The sequence below is a fragment of the Euprymna scolopes genome, chromosome 30 (assembly GCF_053919585.1).
Source record: "Euprymna scolopes isolate OS-2025 chromosome 30, ASM5391958v1, whole genome shotgun sequence".
NCBI lineage: Eukaryota > Metazoa > Mollusca > Cephalopoda > Sepiida > Sepiolidae > Euprymna > Euprymna scolopes.
The window spans coordinates 10,724,860-10,748,815 of record NC_136511.1 but is presented as its reverse complement, the minus strand read 5'-3'; the positions used below and the strand labels follow the sequence as shown (position 1 = coordinate 10,748,815).

Below are 23,956 nucleotides of genomic sequence, written 5' to 3'. Positions count from 1 at the left end.
TATGATCCTCATCGTCTAGTTGTTGTTTTTTTCACGACGTTTTGGCCAATTATTCCCCTGGCCTTCGTCAGATTAACCGTGACGGGATAGGAATGTCAACATTCCTATTCCGTCACGGTTAACCTGACGAAGGCCAGGGGAATAATTGGCCGAAACGTCGTGAAAAAAACAACTAGAAGATGGGATAATAGTTCAAATAATTAAATAAAAATTATTATTTTTATTTATGATATTTTTGTTTTCATTTTTCTTAAAATGTACTTGCAATAACCCTTATCCTTGAGTGGCTTCCGGGCCTTGATAAGTGGTGACCACTGTGTAAAAAAAAAAAATTCATTTAACGTGTGTTTACATCGTTTTTTGTTGTGCGTTGCGTAGAACTAAAGTTTGTATAGCGTGCTTTTTAGAGCCGGCGAACTTTCAATTAATAACACTTTCTTTACAGATTTGGCAACTATCAGTTATTTTTACTTCGTTTGGCATATTATCGTGGTTTCAACAGGACGGGGCCACATGATTCATAGCGCGCGATACAAGTAATTAACTGGGAGAAACATTTAATAAACGAATAATTTCGCAAAATGAACCTGTCAACTGGTCTTCTCATAGTAATTGTCTGTATTTTTGAGATGAGGTGTTTTCATTGATTGAGATTGTCGGACTGACTTCCTCATCTCATTTGTTATAGTCACAACGTTTCGGTCGTTTTGTCCTCCGACTTTCATCAGGTGTTTTGTGTCGAACTGGGAAACCGTTTGTTAGGATTCTCGAACCCAACTCTTTATTATTATTACGGCCGAGTGGTCCTAGACGTTGTATCAAAGTTTACAGTTACCCAAAGGTGCTGAGTTCAATCCTGAACGAAGGCAGTGAAAAGTAACATTTAAAACAGAGAATCAGCAACTATGACCCAGGGCCTAGCTGGAGTCCAAACACGGTACCCCCGTAATAATAATAAAGGGTTGGGTTCGAGACTCATAACAAACGGTTCCCCAATTCAATACAAAACACCTGATGAAGGCCGGAGGGCAAAACGGCCGAAACGTTGTGACTATAACAACCAAGATGAGGAAGTCAGTCCGACAATCTCAATAAATGGTCTTCTCATTTATGCCATCTAGTCATATTGGAATACTTTTGTTTAGATTTGTAAAGTCTCATGTCGACGATGATAAATCAGGCACCAAAGATCACTTGGAAAACAACATTCGACGCGTTATTGCCGAAATACAGCCTAATTTAATACGTAGAGTTGTGAAAATTAAGCATCTAGATTACACCATATACGCACGAGATAAGGGATTCATATGCCCGAACTTTTATTTAAATTATAAATGTCAAAAGTTAATCTTTAAAATAAACCATGTATTTGTTTGAAAAAAGATATTTTTCTGTAATTTATTTTAATTTAAAGTTCGTCGCCTCTAAAATGAACACCCTTTATTAAAATGACTTTCATATCGTCTGTACTGTTGATTATACTGCCTATATAGTATGCAATATATATTATATATGTATAACTATATATTATGTAATATATAATGTCAATATGTAATATATAATGTCAATATGTCATATGTATAACTATCTGGACGCCCGCCGTTGCTCAGTCGTACAATATATATATATATATATATATATATATATATATATATATATATATATATATATATATATATACTAGCTGGCAACCCGGCGTTGCCCGGTCGTACATTTGCTTAAACACGATATTTTGATTTGCGCAGATTGCATATGTACTATTATAGAATCAATTTTCAATTAAAAATTTTATATTACGGGGAGTAATTTACCCGGTGGACTAATTCACAACAAAAAAAAATTAATAATAAAAATAAAAAATAAAAAATAATAATGATAATGACGTTAATCAAATTCCTTCTATGTTTTTTACATTATCACGTCTGCTGATATAGACAATGAATGTCAATATCACTGATATGGTGTAATATATGGCTTGACAATAGATGCCCTGGAAAAGTCACTTTAGATTAATGTTTTGTTTTACAATATGCAAACGAAGAAATGATTAACGGCGATTTTAAATAGTACCTCTTCTTTTATCGTAAATTGAACTCATTAATAAGAAAAATTAAAATAAAATGCGGAGGTACAATTTTTAATTCACTGAGTTATATATCCAGATGGCAATAAATCTGTTTTAACAAGAAATAATTTGGTGACATTTTACTATCTCGCTTGGCCGGTGTAACGTAAAATATTTCCTTGTAAAGTTTTTTCTTTTTTATCTATGAGAAAGAAAGACTATTTTTAAGATCGAATTTTTTCGATTTTCAATACTTATCGGACGAATTTCTGCACAAAACATATCTAAGAACACTGCCAGACATATAAATTATCTTTGTGTGAAATTTGCAAAAGAAAGTCTCAGCCGTTTCACAATGTACGAGGAAGGAACTCGCACACACAAACACACACGCGCGTGCGCACATGCACAGACACACACACACACAAAGTGACTTTTATATAATAGTATAGATAGAGATATATATGAAAAGTAGATATATATATATATATAATTTCAGCCACGTGACACTACATCCGTTTATATCAATCTAACAAATCCTAATCTCGAATTTAGCAAGTTGATCCCGACTAAAGTTTCATTTCCTGTTAGTTTCAAGTAACCGCTAATATTAACCACCCCATAAATATATAATATATATTATGTAATATATATTATATATGTATTTATAATATACATGACTAGTAGATACATAAAATAATAATGTATATTTTGTAGATAATGCATATTATATATTGATATGTTATATAATATATATTATATATTGTATATATATCATATATTGCATATATATATTGATATGTTATATAATATATATTATATATTGTATATATATCATATATTGCATATATATATATTGATATGCTATATAATATATATTATATATTGTATATATATCATATATTGCATATATATATTGATATGTTATATAATATATATTATATATTGTATATATATCATATATTGCATATATATATATATTGATATGTTATATAATATATATTATATATTGTATATATATCATATATTGCATATATATATATATATATTGATATGTTATATAATATATATTATATATTGTATATATATCATATATTGCATATATATATATTGATATGTTATATAATATATATTATATATTGTATATATATATCATATATTGCATATATATATATTGATATGTTATATAATATATATTATATATTGTATATATATCATATATTGCATACATATATATATTGATATATTATATAATATATATTATATATTGTATATATATCATATATTGCATATATATATTGATATGTTATATAATATATATTATATATTGTATATATATCATATATTGCATATATATATTGATATGTTATATAATATATATTATATATTGTATATATATCATATATTGCATATATATATATATTGATATGTAATATAATATATATTATATATTGTATATATATATCATATATTGCATATATATATTGATATGTTATATAATATATATTATATATTGTATATATACAAGGAGAGACTCGTCGGGATAAAGCAAATAGGAATAAATTGAGGTAGAACTTATATGGAAGATAAAGAATAAGAAAACGATAATATAAAAATATATACTAATGCATTTAATCGTTGATTCAATGGGGAAATTACATCAATTACGGATGTATGATACGTATTTCGAAGCTTTAGGCTTCTCATCAGAAGAGGAGAGAAGGTGCTAGATAAGAGGGTACCATCTATATCCACTGTGTGATATCCACAAGTTTCTTCCTTCATCGTGTTAATCACTTTAGTTCGCCTTTTCTTCTCACATTTTTAATGTATTCAATTTTTTATCATACGCCATTATTTCACTCCTAATGTAGCTATTGATAGACGTCACATCTCTAGTATGTTACCTACCATCTTCTCTCCTCTTTTGATGAGAAGCGTTAGGTTTCGAAATATTTAGCTATAACGAGCTTACCTGCAACCCTAACTGATGTAATCTCCCGACTGAATCAATGACTGCATTCATATCGTTATTTTAATAAATTGTCATTTACAAGAATTTATTGTTTGATAGGATACTGAAATAAGAAATATTTCATTTCTTCCATTTGAGAACCAGATGCCTTCAGTAGCACATAAGCTTTATTACGTCGTCTGACGAGAACTTTTTGTTCTTGCCAACTCAAAATAAATGTCTAACTAAAAGCATAGTTTACCAGGCCACAATATTCGCGAAAGAAACCCCGAATAACAAGAAATATTACGTAGGTATGACTTCCTTAGATTTCAAAACTCGATATTATTACCACAAAAGTACATTCAACAATAAAAAACACCGTATGAAAACAAAGCTAGCAAATAAATACTGGGAACTCAAGGGAAGCGACCGTTCGCCGGTAGTCGAATGGAAAATAGTAAAGAGACCTAGATGTAGATTACGCCTTCATGAAAAATTTGCTATCCTATAATTAAAGAACCCCAACATCTATTAAACTGTAGGAGAGAAATAGCGAACCACTGTGTTCACAAGATAAAATTTACTCTAGGATAGAGATAAAAAATAACTTTAAAACTAACAAAAACAATAGAAAATAAACAAATAAATAAATAAAATAAATAAACATGCATATACATAAACTATCATACATATATATGCATGTATGTATGTATATATATATATATATATATATATATATATATATATAAAATAACATAAAAAAACCTTAACTAGATTTAAAACAGGTCAAGACACTAGATATCCAGGCTAAATAGAACACACACAAAGAATCAGGTCAACCAGAGGTCAAATGGGTCTTTTTCCTGTAAGTGCATGTTCATTGGCTAATAGAAAGGGTGCGGTGGATACTAAAAAGCTGCTTGGCTAACTAAAATCTCAATAGAAGGTGCGTATATAAAAACGACAGACAACCACAAAATTCGCGCATAAACCTGAAGAATCCTAGAGTGGATGAAACGCGGAATATTTAGTATAGCTTAATCGCCATATATATTTTATAAATTACGTTGTCCAAAATGGCCTCTCCTAAAGGCCAGACACCATGTCATAAAGTGGATTTTTGTTTGTTAATTTTCTACCAACCAATTTCCAAGTATGACTATATATTACTTGCTTTTTATTTTTTATTTTTTATTTTGTTTTTGAACAGGTAAGTCGTTAGTGTGGGTCGGCGTTTTGGGAATGGTTGTCTTCTACCTGTATGGCATCATCGGCTTCGCCCTGATGCGAAGTATGTTCGATCCAGACGAATATTTGTACTGTGCATCGCTGTGGCAGTGCACAGTGACTGTGGTCCGTTACGGTCTCATCGGAGATCTCTTTGAGGTAAGAAGCACATTTTAAACACGTTCTCAACCATTCTTTAGATATGTAACTTTGTTGAGCAGTTGTTCAATTCTCATGAAGTGTTCACGTTTTTTTCGAGATTTATTCGACTTGATCTTTACTCCAAATTACTGATTCGTGGGATGAGAGAAAAGAGACCAATACTTGCTTTTTAATCATATCTTATCAGCACATTTTCGTGTTGTGCTTCCAAGGAACTTCCGACTTCTCTCCTTTACTCTCTGGTTCAGCCACGTGACACTACATCCGTTTATATCAATCTAACAAATCCTAATCTCGAATTTAGCAAGTTGATCCCGACTAAAGTTTCATTTTCTGTTAGTTTCAAGTAATCGCTAATATAAACCACCCCATAATTAAATATTTAATAAATTTCCCCTTCACTACTCACATTAAAAATCGGCCTTGTGCCTAATTTGCTCGGTGGGGGAGCAAATAAATACCTTGTTTTTTTCTGTTCTTCTTGGACTTCGGGCTGGGATCAAAGTGTAGTATATGTTCCGGCAGATACTGCAAGCTAGGACTAGCTATGACTAGCAAAGACCAGATGTGGGGGCAACTCCACATGCCTGACCATTAACCAGCTCCCATTTCCCACCTCTCGGGAGCTGGTCCCCTTTTTCCCTTCCCCCTCCCTTCACTCCTCACATTAAAAATCGGCCTTGTGCCTAATTTGCTCGGTGGGGGAGCAAATAAATACCATCTGTTCCGGAAGATACTGCAAGTAAAAACCATATGTCGGTTAAACCCCGCATATAAGATCTTGGTCAATGTAGGGGCAACCCTTCATACCAATTGTAACTAACCAGCTCCCCTACTCCCCGGGGAGTTGGTCCCCATTTCCCCTTGACTCCTCATATTAAAAATCGGCCTTGTGCCTAATTTGCTCAATGGGGGAGCAAATAAATACCTTGTTTTTTTCTATTGTTCTTGGCCTTCGGGACAGGATCAAAGTGTAGTATCTGCCGGAACAGATACTGCAAGCAAAGACCATTATAAGACCTTGGTCAATGTAGGGGCAACCCTTCATACCAGTTGTAACTAACCAGCTCCCCTACTCCCCGGGGAGTTGGTCCCCATTTCCCCTTCACTCCTCACATTAAAAATCGGCCTTGTGCCTAATTTGCTCGGTGGGGGAGTAAATACCCTGGCCTTTGGGCCGGGATCAAAGTGTAGTATCTCTTCCGGCAGATACTGCAAGCAAAGATCATATGTGGGGGAAGCCCCACATATAAGAACTTGGTCAATGTAGGGGCAACTCTTCATACCAATTGTCACTATCCAGCTCCCCTACTCCCCGGGGAGGTGGTCCCCATTTCCCCTTGACTCCTCACATCAAAAATCGGCCTTGTGCCTAATTTGCTCGGTGGGGAAGGAAATAAATACCTTGCCTTTTTTTTTCTTTTCTTCTTGGCCTTCGAGCCGAGATCAAAGTGTAGTATCTGTCTGCATATGCTGCACTTAAGATAATTTGTACCAGTCAATGGAGGGGAAACCCTCTATACTAGGACTATTATTAGTTTTTGTCACAAGCAGAGTGCTCCCTTTTTACCCTACTTTTAGGGAAGCGTTTTTTCCCCCACATTAAAAAATCGGCCTTGTGCCTAATTTGCTTTGGTGGGAAAGCAAATAGATACCTTAAATACCTTAACCACCTCATATTTCACATTATGTATTTCGTTTATTGGTTTTATTATTATTATTGTTGTTGTTATTGTTGCTGTTATTATCATTATTATTAGTAGTAGTAGTAATATTAGTAGTAGTAGTAGTAGTAGTAGTAGTAGTAGTAGTAGTAGTAGTAGTATGATTCTAACCAGTATAAAATCAACTATTGATATCCACTGTAAGGATGCCTGTTTTAATTGTGAGGCAAGGCTTGTGCAATCTCCACCTATTCCTCTCCTGAATCGGCACTGCTGGGTTCTAGTGGCCAAGAGAAATTCAGGACTATTGAGCTATTTAAGCCTTAGCCTAACGGACTAATGAAATACTATTTAAAACTTAAGCATAAAAGAACATCACAAATGCTGTTTTATGTTTAAGCATATCCAAAAAAAATACGTGAACACTCCATATATCATGGATCATCTTTTCTTTGTCCCTTTGCAGATTAAACTGAATACAGTTTACATTATCGATCATTAAAATTAGTAGCTATGATTATCAGAGGTCATAATGACTAATTAATTAGGGGTAAAAAGCTATACATATAAATAGAGACCTAGACGAGATCTCCTAAGGGGAGATAATCGCCCTTTTAAAATTTCTAACGCCCCTGTCTTTCTTTCTTGTCTTTTGCAGTCCATCAAGGCACATAAAGAGGAAGCGTCCTTCACCAAGTTCGGACTGGTTGTACTTTTCCATGTTTCTTTTTTCATTTTCATCACAACCATTGGTTTGAACATTATCTTCGGTATTATTGTGGACACATTCTCCGAGCTCAGAGACCTCAAGGTAAGATGAAACACGAAAGATTTGTTCTTCTTGTACTTATTTGAACTATGCCGTGTATATGTCATAACAACGGCCGTTGTTTGAATGGAAAAGGTTGAGTGATACTTTAAGAGTGAGAGATGACCCAAAACGGAAGTCGACGAAAACACGTGACTTTAGAATGGAGAGTTTATGTTTCTTTCCTGGTAAAAGGGAACGTGTTTAAGACATTGTCCCTAACGAATGACACGTACGTACAATGTAGTTAGGTTTAAACACGTACGCAGGAAACTTATATCGTAATACTTTTCTGTGACTATTCTTTTCTTTTTAATAAACAATTAAATAAATTAACATCGGCGTTCGAGTGGTTTTGTTAGCAAATGATTTAGAATCTGAATTGAAGACAGGTGTATACTGATTTATACAAATTGTTACAAGCAAATAATTTATACCAAATGCAGTAGTATTTAATTATCTACTGACTTGTACATCTTTAATGTGCTGAAACTATTTATAAGATTTACAAAATTTTATTTCTACGAAAGCTGGCTTTTGCAAAATCAAAATGGCCGCCCAGATGTTAGGGGGGGGAGCGTCATGCTGAAAAATGATTTATGCTATCACTAATTCTAAGTCTGAATGGCAAACCAGTCCGGACATATTTTTTAAATCTTTTCCGTTAGTGAAGTCAATTGACCACTTTCAAAAATTGATGCCAGACATCTTTGTGTGTGTCGCAAATGGCAGGTTTGGATAGAATCAAATTTTGCAATATTTTTTAAAACATTTTAAGCACATTAAAAGTAGACAAAGCTGTTTAATCAGTGTCATATAAAACATTACATCACATTATAATTCTAACTTATCTCTCTCTCTCTCTCTCTCTCTATATATATATATATATATATATATATATATATATATATATATATATATATATATATCTTAGGTTGAGCATATTGGGAAGTGATATACAAATTACCATTAGCGAATTAAGCGATGCTCTTCGTGTAAACAAATTAAGCTTAGGTATTTGGACAATGTCAAAACATTGTTAATTCACTGCCCTCATAGCAGCAGCCAATAGCGCAACAGTTAGAAGCTCCGACTGTCGTTTGAGCGGTCGAGTTTCGATCGTGACTTGAGGTAGTTGCTTGTCTAGCCGCACTGATGAGCTGCGAAACAATACTGTATATGGATGAAAAAAACTAAGATGAATGTACAAAATGTTTAACATTTTTTTTAATTTTTTTATTTTAACCCCTTAAAAACAATAAAAGAACGGCCCGTATAAAAATCCAATCATTTGAGACCCCTAGCGCCACTCTGTGACCTTTAGTTTTGGGGGAGCCACGGTTTGAAAATATGGAGACAGACAGACATATAGCCGTTTATATATTAAATTTGGCATTGTTTAGATTTTGCTTTGCTGTGGCATAATAGTTGCTGCGATCTTGACATTAACAATGCTGCAATCATCATTATTTGCACGAGACAGAGAGTATTTTGAGATTAAGAAGTGGAAACACTTTAAAAGAGGAAGATCTCCTAAATATTTTTTAATTCAATTTTCACTCCAAACAAGGCACAGTTCCACTTTGAAGTAAGGGGCTACTATCGGGGACATAAGTTGCAGAGGCATTATGAAGGGAGATGAATAGCATGATGTTTGTTCATATTACACTTGAACTTCTGCATATCAGTACAGTTGGGAAAGCAGAATCCCGGAATGAAGTTCCAAAGTCTATCAGTGATGGGGAAAAAACTATTGGAGTAAAAGGCTTTCTTACGCCTAGGGATCTCTACTGTGAAGGGTGGGACTTAGCTGCTTGTTGGGTCTGTCGGGGGTAGTCACGTTAAGAGGGTGCAAGTGCTTGTAGTTCGTCAGAGCATTCACCATTAAAATACTTGTAGAACAGGTAGAGGGATGTAATATTTCGTCAATGGGACAGAGGCTTAAGCCTATATGATAGTTCAGGACCTATTAGGTTGGCGACTCTCTTTTGGACCCTGTCCAGGAGTGAGAGACAAGCAGAAGATGCACCAGCCCAAATGTGACAACAGTACTCCATACATGGGTGAATGGTGGCCTTGTAGAGGTACTGGATACTTTCAGACGATACTAAAACGGTAGAGAGAGCCCACCTTCTTTGCAGCAGCCTTGGCAACGCGCTCAATATATATATTCCAGATCATGTTCCCTGTAAATGTTAGGCCGAGGAGTTTAAAGGAAGTATTTTCAGGTAATGTGTTCTTGGCCATTGCTATTGGTGGTGAAGAAGGTTTCTTATAATTAATGAAGGAAACAAGCTTACTCTTGGCAGACTAATATTGTGATATTCCGATTTCACACATAAATAAACTCTTTGTATTAATGTTGATTAATTGGATTTATTTACTTTCAAGGCTGCTCTTGATGAACATAACAAAGGGAGACAATAATTGATTTCCTGTCTTTCTTTTTTACAGTGGACTGCTGAATCAGATATGCGAGATACGTGCTTCATTTGTAGCAGAAACAGTTACGATTTTGAACACCACGGAAAGGTGAGCTTTTCGTTTTAATCATGTATCACCAATTATCAGGGGATCACATACATTTGTTCTTCTTTTCTTCTCGAGGGAGCATGTGTAATATTGTGGGGTTGTATATAAACGTTCATGTGTTTACGAGTATATTGAATGCATATAACTTGTATATATTTATGAGTGTGTCTATAATCGTATAGTGTTCTCATATTTGTACGTGTCGATACACTCACAGATACAGTTCAACAACGGACATATAACATTTACAACAGAAAAGAGACGGATAACAGTTCTCTGGGGATTTAACATCGACCAGTAGGGAAACATACCTGGTCAATTTTTGTCTTGTTTTTACAGTCTTGGAAAAGCTGCAAGAAAATTCATCCCAAAGAAACCAGAAGTCATGGTTGTTATTTTCAGTAACTTTATTTCTGCTGTTTCCCCCTGTGTAACGTTGCACGCTGTCCTGCGTTCCTTATATTTGATAGGCGTTGGACCGCTCGCTTCCCTGGGTGCTCCGAGCCATTACGACCGGTCGTTCGAATCTTTGTCTCTCTAAAATTCTGACTCTTAATTAAAAACTGCGTGTACATCTAAACCCTTTCTCTATCTCATTATATCACCACCCACGTAACCAAATAATCAAAAATCCTGCAAATTGTCTGCATTTTGTTTCCTGTTTTGCTTCAGCGTCAACTAAATTTCTGACTTATTTTGTTTTGTAACATTCATTTCTATTAAAACCTTTTTTCAGAATATTTACTTCTATATAATATTCAACAATAGTAACAACAATCATCGATCAGGATTATCTGACGTTGCCCCGGCGCGCCAATATAATACTATACATGTAATTCCCTAATTAAATTTGTTTACGATTTAGAACAACGCAACGAGGCGAGATTTTCGCTGAGATCAAACTTGTAACATCATCAGTGGATCATATTCATCTTTTTTTTCTTTAAAGAGTCTCTTTTTTTACTTGGAGGTCATAGCTTATCAAGGCCCGAAGGCCACTCAAGTAGAAGAGTTGGTGAATATAAGGTGATAGTGAAGTAATCGTTAATGATGCAAATTCGGTGAAATTTGTTTATTTATGAGGACGACCTAACAGGAATTTGTTTACATTAGATTTGAAGTTTACCAAGTTGTATTCGGCCGGGAAGTATGCCAGCGGAACAGTGTTCTAAAGACGAACAGTTCTGAGAAAAAAGCTCTGTTCATGGAATTTGCGTCTACATTTAGGCACAGATAGAGAGTGGGAAAAATTATATATAGTGGTTTTAGCTAGTTGAGTGTTTTTTGTGAAAGTTTGGCAAGCGGGGACCGTAGATTTGAGTTCAGACGAGCATTTACCATGTAATAGCGATAGAGCAGAGACATTTCTCTCAAGGAAGACACTCCCTATATAAATCATGCATCTTCCACGTCCAGGGCGCGGCAGAGATGTGACGTTCAGATGTTTCCCCCGCCTAGGGGCCACGACCCTCTTGTGCTTGTGACACTTTAGATAATTACTCAATGAGCTCAGAATCCTATTCTGATAAATGGAAAGCTTGCGTTGATTTAAGAAACTCAATTTTCGTCATTTTGTTGATTAATCGTCAGCAAAGTGTCAATTTTACCACCGAGGAATTGAAAGATCATAAGTTTTAGCGGAGATTTATATACTGTAAAAAAAAAAATGAAAGAAATACGGGGTAGATATGTTTCTTTGTAGATATCAAGCCAAAATGGCGCCCAAACCTTTTTCTTAGTTCCTATTTACAATGCCTCCCCACGGGACAGAGTTAGACACCAGGGTCGTTTTTTAACGTGGAGAAAAGGAACAAAAATAAAAATTGTCTGTCGTGACAGAGAACAAGAAATTGAAGTGCAGCATCTGAAGAAAAGATACTACACTTTGATCTTGTCCCGAAGGCCAAGAACGTCAGTTCCTATTTACAATGCCTCCCCACGGGACAGAGTTAGACACCAGGGTCGTTTTTTAATGTGGAGAAAAGGAAAATAAAAATTGTCTCAGTCGTGAAGGATTTCTCCTCCACTGACAGAGAACAAGAAATTGAAGTGCAGCATCTGAAGAACAGATACTACACTTTTTATTTATTTGCTTCCCCACTGAGCAAATTAGGCACAAGGCCGTTTTTTAATGTGGAGAGAGAGGGAGGGGGGAGGGAAAGGGGGATCCTGCTCCCGAGAGGTGGGAAATGGGAGCTGGATAGTAACTGTGGTCGTAGGGTGATCCCTACCTTGACCAAGTTCAGATATGTGGGTTACCCCCACATATGGTCTTTGCTAATCATAGCTGGTCTTTGCTTGCAGCATCTGCCGGAACAGATGGTATTTATTTGCTCCCCCACCGAGCAAATTAGGCACAAGGCCGATTTTTAATGTGAGGAGTGAAGGGAGGGGGAAGGGAAAAAGGGGACCAGCTCCCGAGAGGTGGGAAATGGGAGCTGGTTAAAGGTCAGGTATGTGGGGTTGTCCCCACATCTGGTCTTTGCTAGTCATAGCTAGTCCTAGCTTGCAGAATCTGCCGGAACAGATGGTATTTATTTGCTCCCCCACCGAGCAAATTAGGCACAAGGCCAATTTTTAATGTGAGGAGTGAAGGGAGGGGGAAGGGAAAAAGGGGACCAGCTCCCGAGAGGTGGGAAATAGGAGCTGGTTAAAGGTCAGGCATGTGGGGTTGCCCCCACATCTGGTCTTTGCTAGTCATAGCTAGTCATAGCGAGTCATAGCTTGCAGTATCTGCCGGAACAGATGGTATTTATTTGCTCCCTCACCGAGCAAATTAGGCACAAGGCCGATTTTTAATGTGAGGAGTGAAGGGAGGGGGAAGGGAAAAAGGGGACCAGCTCCCGAGAGGTGGGAAATGGGAGCTGGTTAATGGTCAGGTATGTGGGGTTGCCCCCACATCTGGTCTTTGCTAGTCATAGCTAGTCATAGCTTGCAGTATCTGCCGGAACAGATGCTACACTTTGATCTTGGCCAAAAGGCCAAGAACGTCAGTTTGTGCATTCTTTATTTTTACACCCTTGTTCATGTTTCTGGATTATTTTTAAACTGTTTTGAATTTTTCTCTTTTGAGCTTCTTGAAAAGTTTCAAAATGTATCTCATTATTATTTTCAATCCTTCTGGAATCTTCTATTTATTCACTTTCTCGTTGCAGGGGTTCGAACACCACGTCACACAAGAACATAATATGTGGGCGTACATTTTTTTCTTTATACATTTGAACGGTACAAAAGTCAACGACTACAATGCACTGGAGATGTATGTCTTCAGGCTGGTAAGTAAAACTAAACACGCATTACACATGCAGTTTTATTTCTTTTTTTTTTGTGTGTGTGTGTGTGTGTGTGTGTGTGTGTGTGTGTGTAGAAATTGCTCCAGACAAGGCGTGAAGCCACTTGATATAAGAATTTTACAAGACCTAAAAATGAGTATATCAAAGATAGGAGATGCCTATTGGCCGTAGTCTTTTCAAGACTAAGGCTATAGGTACGACGAAAACAGTAAGCAGGGAGAGAGTTCCACAAGCCTGCAATTCTTGGAGAAAAGGTTACTGAAATAGGAAGCGGTATTGCAGGAAGGTAGCAGAACAGAGAAATGATGGAGAGCAAATCCTAACCAGTTGGAACAATGGAATCAGGAAATAGTTTAGATAGTTCTGAAGAATACATACAATAATAGTATTTATAGGAAAAACTAGGACTAGTAATATCACGTTTGTGATAGAAAGGGGGTTGTAGAAAAGATGAAAAGTGGAACTACAGATACGTTTCTGCGCTTCATGAAGACCCCTCAAATGAAGCAACGGTTCACCAGGCCAAATATGACTTTGTATATCACATAATTGAAACTGTTTACATTATACAGTTAGGTCTCTGTATATAAAACAACTAGACCTGCATACTTTACAGAGTTGAATCTCTTGAGATTACATAGTTGAATCTCCGTATTTTACACACGTGACCCCCTGTATATTACACACCTGAACCTCTGTAGTTTATATAGTTGAAATTTCGCACAGTACACAGATGAACCTGTGCATACACAATTAAACCTTGGTACATTAACAGATAAATCTGCATACATTAGACGGTTTGTCTTCTGTACATAACGTAGTCCAACATCCGTGCTTACACAGTATTTAGAATTAATGCGATAAAATGCATTTAGTGCATTACGTAATTTTTACCAATGAAAAAAATTAGTGGAATCACATTGAAATTCTACGTTTACGTTCGTTTTTCTATTTATATAAATTTAAGTTTCTGTGTTTTTACTTCTAAACTAATTAACCAATCATTATGAATTTTATAACTCTACTTTTAGGCGTATACATTGCCTTATAGTAGATTTATAGAAAGAGAGAGAATAACCTCTTGTGTGGGAAAGTGTTTAGAAAGAGAAAACCGATTTTATGAAAAGTAGAAAAGCAATGGATCTAATATATGAATTCCAAAATTTGATAAGGAAGCAAGCAATTTCGAAGTCGATTTCTCCTCAAGCCATCCGTAAGAATCTTGGACATATAGTGTTATATTATAGCTTACCAATGAAATTAAAAATTCTTTATAGCCAATGTCACCATGGTCGCCGTTGTAAACCTATATGTATTTTATCTTATACTATCGAGGCTACCTGGCTTTACCCGGGTCAAAACAACGATTTTTTACTCTCTCTCTCTCTCTCTCTCTCTCTCTCTCTCTCTCTCTCTCTCTCTCTCTCTCGCGCGCGCGCGCTCTCTCTCTCGCTCTCTATCTTTCTCTCAGTTTCCCTATCTTCCTCTTGTTTCCTTACCTCATCTCCTTTTTTCTTCTCCTCTCAAACCATTTATATACCTGGACATACACAAAGACCATTCTAATATAAATTCCTCACAGAATATGTCGGCATAACAGAATTAACTCCCTGATAACAATCCAACGTTACTTCCCTTTAATTAGCACATAAAATGGCTAAAAAACTCGCCCGATGAGATATGTGCCAGTTTGGGGTCAAAGAATAAATAACCTTTTCTAAATTTTAAGAATTATTCATCCGGGGCAACGCTGATTAAAAATATACCAACTTTATAGGTCTTTGCTTTGTATTTTTCTTTTTACTATTAACTAGATATACACACACATATGTATGTGCATAGACAACCGGCCTTTACACAATATAAGATATTCAATAGATTGTCGATATAAATAGTAATTAGTTAAAATGGTTTAATAAATTAAAGGATAAATTACCAAAACTTTTCTTAAAATATTATGTTCGTTAATTTTCTAGTAAAATAATTTTAAACTAAAAGCAATCTATTATAATATACATAAAAGTGAACATTTGTGTGTGTGTGTGTGCGCGTGTGTGTGTGTGTGTGTGTGTGTGTGTGTGTGTGTGTGTGTGTACATACATTTTCCCACGCAATAATTCTGTCAATTTTTAGTCTACAGACTTGAAATTTGAGATACAGGGTACTGAGATTTGGGAATATCTTTGTGATCCGTTTTTGGCCAGAAATTTGGCTGTTAAGGGGTCAAAGTTCAACGATTTGATCTTTGAGAACTCTACCAAACTCCTCCGCCAATTTTGGGTCTAAACACTGGAGATTTTAGATATAGGTTCCTTGGGCATGGATCTAACTTAATAACTTGATATGAGCTCAAGACAATAAATATTAAGGGGTCATAATAGGGGTCAAAGTTAAAAAAAATTGACCTTTTTTTTTGGCTCAACATATACCTCCAAACACCCGGGCAACACTGGGCTGAAATGATAGTATTAAAAAATAGCTAGAAAGAAAGATATACCGACGAGGCATAAGAATAGTTAGAAACTCTATCTATTTATCTGTCATCTATTTATCTATGTCTTTTACGCTCTCTCTCTCTCTCTCTCTCTCTCTCTCTCTCTCTCTCTCTCTCTCTCTCTCTCTCTAATCGGGTTCAGTTTTATTTATTCCTGCAGCTTCAAATGAGATCTCGTCAACATAATGTTTCATTATTATACTAAAGCTGGCGTAGTCAACGTACATTTCCCTAAATCTCTTTCTGTTTCAATCACGCAAAATAAGTGCTAAAATGTTCTTTCGTTTTGGGATTGAGTTATGTTTGAAAAAGAACATTTTAACCTTAGTTTGCAATTACTAAGTGACTCATTTCTTACAAAGCGTCTGACCATTGTCCTTTTCTTCTCTCTGATCGTATTATTCTTTAACCCCTCCTCGGTCTTTTCTTATACTCTCTCTCTCTCTCTCTCTCTCTCTCTCTCTCTCTCTCTCTCTCTCTCTCTCTCTCTCCATATATATATATGCAAAATTAATGTCTTAACAGATATATTATATTTTATCAAATTTCGAAGAAAAGCAAAGTAGTAGAAATAATGATGGTAAATGTTGTGGCCTCGCAGACAACCACATACTATTTTTTTTGTTTTTTGTTTTTTGTTTTTTTAATTCTTTAGAAACACTATCTAGTACTTGCTTTTCCACGAGGACAGATTTTTATATCGTGGATATCCAGCTCCTTACAAAGGAATAAAAAAGATACTACACTTTGATCCTAGCTCGGATACCTGTTCAAAAGTATAAACGATTATATTTCATGGTTTTATTTTACTAATGAGTCACCACTGGCCAACGCCAAAAGCCACTTAAAGATAAAGTCCACCTTTCTTTTCTATACGAATGAGTTATCACTACGACTATGACAAAAGAATATTCTTATCATTGTTTTCATTCTTGAGTATATATCCGACGCAGTTAGACGATCGAGAACCACATCACTCTATCTAAAAACATATCTATATATATATATATATATATATATATATATATATATATAAGTTTTCATTTCGGTTTCGATTCAACCTAATGCACACAAGTCATATGGATATTTTTTTTATTTTTGAAATCGCAACTTTATAATATATAAAAATCGAGAGAACGTTAACTCTATAATAATCTGCAAGAATTAAAATATCATATTTAAGCGTATTTTACTGCCGGGTTTTGCCGGGCGTTCGTGCTAGCTTGGATAAATACTTTTGCAGTTTTAACAAAAAAGCTACAATAATATTAGAGCGTCTCCATTTACACTGAACAGCTACACAATGCCAACATCAATATATTACATATGAATGAGTTTCCTGTGGTCCCGCTAGTAAGATATTATCTGGTATATATTCGAGAGTCAAAATAATGAAAATAATATTCTCTTGTTATAGCCCTAGTCATCACTTACCAAGCTATTTGAGGATCAAGGTCAATGAGATTATCAGTTGGGTGATGAATAATACTATGAGAGGATTGAAAACGATAAATGGAATGAGTGGAGTTGGTTACTTAAAAGCACATATCAGAGATATTTATTGACATTGAGCTTGAATATTATGTTGCAGTTAGTAGGCAAACACTTTTATGATATTATTTTCCGCAAATAAGAATGTGGAAAAAGAAATTTTGTTCGAGAAGGTGCAGTTTGGTTTTAAACACAGGGAAAGAAAATAAAAGCTATTAACATTGGCGGTAGCTAGATGAGTTTTTTCGTGAATGTTTTACATGATAAGGCAAAGATATTCATAAACAGTTACATATCTTTGGGATATTCTCCTTGTGTAAATAAAAAAAATAATTCTGTTCTTGTGACTCGGCAGCGTTGATCTTTGGAATTCTTTCCTGTTTCTCAACAAACGCCTCAGTAATACCTTCTGGCTGATACATCTACTAGCAAGCGTACCCTCATCAATATTTTACATGAAAACAGTTATTAAACCTGATCCATTTCACCTTAACAGACAACCATGTGCTCGAAGATGAGGATGTTGTAGTAAACAGGGAAGCTATTCCGTTGTATTGTGCTCCACAGATGTGGTGATTATGTTTTAAAAAATTCCCTTTAGTGAACGCACTGGATTCGAACTTGGCACTCCGAGTCCATCAGTTCGTACCGTTATCCATTGTCAACTCCCTGAGTCCTTGCAGTCAATGTTTTACAGGTGAAAACATTGAGTGGAACTCATCTTCTCTTTTCTGTTTTGTGCCGGTGTCCATTTTTTTTTATTATTCTAACCGATTCTTAACATCTAATTTCAGTTGCAGAAAGAAAACTACGATTTCTTTCCTCTCGATCGAGCCTTATCGTTAGCGTCAATGGGGAAAGATGCGACGGAGACAAAACTGGACGATCTTTTGGACCAAGTTACATCGATTGTCGAGAAACAACGCAAAGAGGTAAGAATTTATTTCATACTAATTGCATCTCCATACATTACATAGTCGAATCTTCATACGTCACACAATTAAACCTAATACATTACACAATTGAAACTTTGTACATGAAACACGTAAAACTCCGTACATTACACAGTTAAAATTTTGTACATTACATAATTGGACCTCTGTACATTACATAGTTTGATATCCGTACTTTATACAGTTGCACCTCCATACATTACATATTTGGACCTCCATACATTAGATAGTTGAAATTTCGTACATTACACAATTGGATCTCCGTACACAATTGAACCTCCGTACATTGCACAATTGAACTTTTGAACAATTGATACTTTGTACATTACATAGCTGAAATTTCGTATATTACACAATTGGACCTCTGTACATTACACGGTATATTACTGTATATTATTCGTATATTACACAATTGGACCTCTGTACATTACACAATTTCGTACATTACACAATTGGATCTCCGTACACAATTGAACCTCCGTACATTGCACAATTGAAACTTTGAACAATTGATACCTTGTACATTACATAGCTGAAATTTCGTATATTACACAATTGGACCTCTGTACATTACATAGTTTGATCTCCGTACTTTACACAGTTGGACATCAATACATTACACAATTGAACTTCCATACATTATACAATTGAACCTCTATACATTACACAATTGAAGTTTTGAATAATTGAAAGTTTGTACATCACACAATTGAAACTTTGTACATTATACAGTTAGGTCTCTGTATATTAAACAACTGTACCTCCATACTTTACACAGTTGAATCTCTGGAGATTACATAGTTGAATCTCTGTACTTTACACACGTGATTCTCTGTATATTATACACTTGAATCCCTGTAGTTTACATAGTTGAAATTCTGTACAGTACACAGATGAACCTGCATATATACAATTAAACCTTGGTACATTACACAGATGAATCTGCATACATTGCACGGTTTGACTTCTGCACATAACATAGTCCAACATCCGTACTTGCACCCTATTTAGAATTAATGCGATAAAGTCCATTTAGTGCATTGATTAATTTTTACCAATGAATGAAACTTAGTGAAATCACATTGAAATTCTACGTTTACTTTCGTTATCTCCATTCATATGAATTTAATTTCTATGTATTTACTTCTAAACTAATTAACCGATCATTATGAATTTTATAACACTACTTTTAGGCGTATAGGTATATAAGCAACATTTAGTTTAATTTACTTTATTGCAACGGATGAAAAGAAGTACTATAATTCAGATACCTAATTTTTTTGTGAATCTTATTAAATACTATTTATCAATTACTACATATTCTCCAAATTCCAATTACTTTGCAGTATTATAAACGGTTTTAGGGGGTATAATATGGGCACAGTCTCTGATTTGAAAATTTCAATATTTCATATTTGCATTAAATCAAATAATTAAATACTAAACACGATACATGAGAGGTTGAAATCCACAGACGTAATTATTACAAGACATAACACGATAACTGTCCTGACAGAGTCGATAAAAACACGTGTTACCAGGGTAAACAAATAGAGAAACATAGAATGAATGATGTGCAAGTAAATATGATCTACTTTGTTAATGGTGTGCTGAAAGCCTGCAAACGTCATGTAAAGATGATTTCGTTTTGGAAGTCTGATTCTGAAACCGAAAGCAACCTGGTCTGCCAAGATTGGCAGACTATTGGGCTGCGTTGGGTTAGGCACCTTCCTTCAAAGTAACGAGATTATATAGAGCGACTAGATTACCCGTGACCCGTTGGGTCAGTATGTTAGATTAGCTATGGAATTAATGTATGAGCGTGACACTTCTGACATAAAGAAAACAGTTTTTGTGACATAACAGAAACATTTCTATGAAAGTATATTAAAATGAAAAACGAATATAGATAGATTTCTATGAGTCGTTCTTACAGCCATTGAATTATAAGTGGTTTGCCATACTTATAGGTAAATATACACTGAACAGATACCGTAATACTTCAAGTTAAATTCAAATTTTGATATATCTTTTTTTAAATGAAAGTGTTAGTTGAAAGTACCGAATAGTTAAAAACACTCACCCCATGTTAAGAATGGCTTTTTAAATAGAAAATGAAAATAAAATGTAACTTTTTCATTTATTTTAAACAAACATTCATGACCCATTAGTCAAATATTTAATTTATGTTAATAATAACGTCAATAAAACAAATAAAGACAATGTGGAAATGAACGATGTAAAAAAAAGCAGAAAGTATTAACAATTGTTTATTTGGATAATTTAAACACGAAAAAAACAATTGGGACGCTGAAAACGTACACAGTAAAACAATACGTTTTATGTGTTTATTATTTACTTGTAAAAAAAACATTTTCGGGGTTATTTATGTATGTTGGTAGTGTAGAAGAAAATGTATGAATATTTTTAAAAAATGGAGAATAAATTTTTAAAAAATAAAAAAGGAAGAACGTAGGTAAATCCCCATTGTAAAATGCTCTTATAGTTGTCAACGGGTCAAAGTTGATTTATTTCTAAGAAAATTGCGACAGTATAGTTTTAATAGAGAATAGTTGCAAAACATCCCTACCCTTCTCATGTTCAATAATAATTTCTAAATAATAACGCTAATATTTCAGTTCGCAGGTCAAATTCTGCAAAAGTAACAATTCGTGTTTATTTGTTTACGCTGTTATGGGTTTATGTTTATGTACCCATGCGCAACCCGAAGTCGTAAACCGGATGTGTGATTTTACAACACTCATTACAAGGTCATTTGAATTTTATAATTATATAGATTAACGACAATTCTTCTGTGAGAAACCGAAGAGATCACTAGATTTCGAAGTCGATTTTGAACCCTGTAATGATTGCACTGCGTAACACCTCCCCACATGTGGCAGCAGTGCTCCTTGAGACGTATCTGACTCTTATATAGGTAGAGAATAACATTACTTATCAAGGCCAAAAGCCATTCGAATGCGAATGCGATGAAACACTTGCAATTAAGTTTCATTATTTTTGGGACGTTTCACGACAAGTATTTCTTCCCATTGGATTTGAAGACGACTATGTTGTAGTTCGCAGGGAAACAATTCCACAGCAATATATTTCACAGATGAAAAATCCTTGCGACAAAGCGTTTTAGGAAAAAAATCATCTTGCTACTAAGCACATGGATAAGGAAAAAAAATCCGTGGTGTTAGAAAACGAGATCTTGCTGTTAATTTCTTACTTGGAGCAACCAAAGATCATAGCTCAGTTGAACAGCTTCCATGCAGATGAAGATGAAGTAAAGAGAAACTAACAACTCTCTTCTGTGAGGAAAAGACTATAAGGAATAAAAAGGATGATATCCCACTAGATTTGGAGTCGATTTTTAACTTTGCCTAGGCAGCAGTATCTCCCACAGAAATCGGAGTAATGTATTTAAGGACGTATCTGCATCAGTAGTTAGATACTTCTTGGAGCGGTAGAATGAGCCAATAATTTTCCCAGTGGTCTTAGTAACAGATTTGATTTAGCTTTCTGTTTTTAAATCTGGAATTTGGGGGAATTATCTCCCTTTGATTTAGGACATGCGTGTTGACAGCATTACGGCCATAAATGCTGTCAACACGCATGCCCTAAATCTAATAATAACTAATAAACTAAGGGACAAGCAGAATGATTATTTAGATAGTTGATCGTGATTAGGTTGATTTATATAGATGCTAGCCTTGGTGCCCGGCGTTACCCAGGTGTTTGGCGGTGTGGTTAAGCAAAAAAAAAGTGGTTGTAGGCAGGCTCGAACCTGTACGGCGAAGGAGGAAAAGAACTTGAAAAAAACTGACGTTTTTGCCGTTGTGTTCATCGCCAAACCGGAAGTGGCGAAGGTTTAAATTAAGTTTAGTCAATCGAAAAGAGGAGATAACTTTCGAAAATATCAGCGAAAAAAAAGCGACCACTCCTTGTAGAAAAGTGCCCAGTTGAGGGTGAAGGAATTATTATTTTTTCGATATTTGTCGTCCGAAGGGTCGAGCATCCAAACGATATAAATCTCATGAAAGTCAGTTGTCTCTGTTAAAAGTTTTGGGCATACATACATACATACATACATACATACATACATTTAAACAGACAGGTGAGATTTATATTATAAATGTTATATTCTAGTTATTGTTTATCTTTATTTTATCTACCTTTCAGGAAACCGAGAAAAAACGGAGGGAAGAACGAATGCGTCAGAAACTTTGGGAACAGAAACATCGGTTGGGATCTTTCCGGCGAAAAGCGAAACTTCCTGTACCTCGCGAGTCTGACCCTCTTATGCAAATGCAGGGGATGCAGAGCATCCAGGGTGGTCAATACGGCGGGATGGAGGAGCCCCGGTACATGACGATGGGTCACTTGAACGCCGTCAGGCGTTTCAGCGATCACCAAGTGGGTAGCGTAGTCGGTGGTCCGTTCCCCTCGAGCGGAAGCGGCAGTCCACACACAAGGCCAGACCGACCGGGTTACCACTACAGCGCGGCTTTGCCCCAGGGCCCGCCTTACCAAATGAGCCCCGTTCGCGACCAACAGGAACCGGGCAGTCCACGACACTACAGAGGATACAGTCCGTCCAGATTCGAATCTGACGAACCCAACGTGCGCAATTTGAGTCCTGTGCGCTACGACGACAGAATCCGTAGCCCCTCCCGCTCCCGTCACGGCAGTGACCCTGAACTGCTCGGCTTCAGCCCCGTGCACACGCGACGACAGTCTCGAGATTCGAGCTACATCCGTCAGATGAGTCCAAAATGGTCAGATAGTAGGGGCGCTTCGCCACGAACATCGGCCATTTTCTTTCCTGACACGGATTCGACTCCAAGTATCAATATGAGAGATCAAGTACCCCCGGAAAGGGCAATGCCAACTGTCGACCTGGTCACCGACCCCCTCATCGATCTGCCCCCGTACGTGGTGGCGCATGATGCCCCAACCAGAGAACGGGAACAGGATACTGACAGTCTGGATTTCAAATAGAACTAATCGCTTGGTATTTTGATATTAAGTATACGCCCTTTGAAGATTCATTAACTGACGAAGAAACGCAACAGCCTTTTTTTACAACTCCGAATAACACTTCTTCCAGTGAATTCATGTCGAAACCAACGCGGAAAATATAAACGTACTTTTAAAAAAGCTATACTATTACTAATTATACTACCAATACTACTACTACTACTAAACAAAACGATGATCACGTGGGTGATTATGATAAAGAATATGAAAACATATCGAACCTGACTGAAAACTATTTATCCCAAAAAAAGAAAGAAAAATTAC

General features: G+C 35.7%; 1 protein-coding gene across 6 annotated transcripts in view; it reads left to right on the top strand.

Annotated features, from left to right (window-relative positions):
* LOC145254652 (inositol 1,4,5-trisphosphate-gated calcium channel ITPR3-like) overlaps positions 1-23,956 on the top strand; it is a 1,190,449-nt gene that overhangs the window by 1,166,469 nt on the left and 24 nt on the right. For all 6 annotated transcript variants that reach the window (XM_080113294.1, XM_080113292.1, XM_080113293.1 and 3 more), the window contains 6 exons: positions 5,233-5,408; positions 7,734-7,886; positions 10,338-10,415; positions 13,571-13,690; positions 18,488-18,625; positions 22,835-23,956. The exon at positions 22,835-23,956 is cut by the window's right edge. In XM_080113294.1, coding sequence (XP_079969420.1) covers positions 5,233-5,408; positions 7,734-7,886; positions 10,338-10,415; positions 13,571-13,690; positions 18,488-18,625; positions 22,835-23,653 — 1,484 coding nt within the window. In that variant the 3' untranslated portion in view covers positions 23,654-23,956. The remainder of the gene's footprint in view (positions 1-5,232; positions 5,409-7,733; positions 7,887-10,337; positions 10,416-13,570; positions 13,691-18,487; positions 18,626-22,834) is intronic.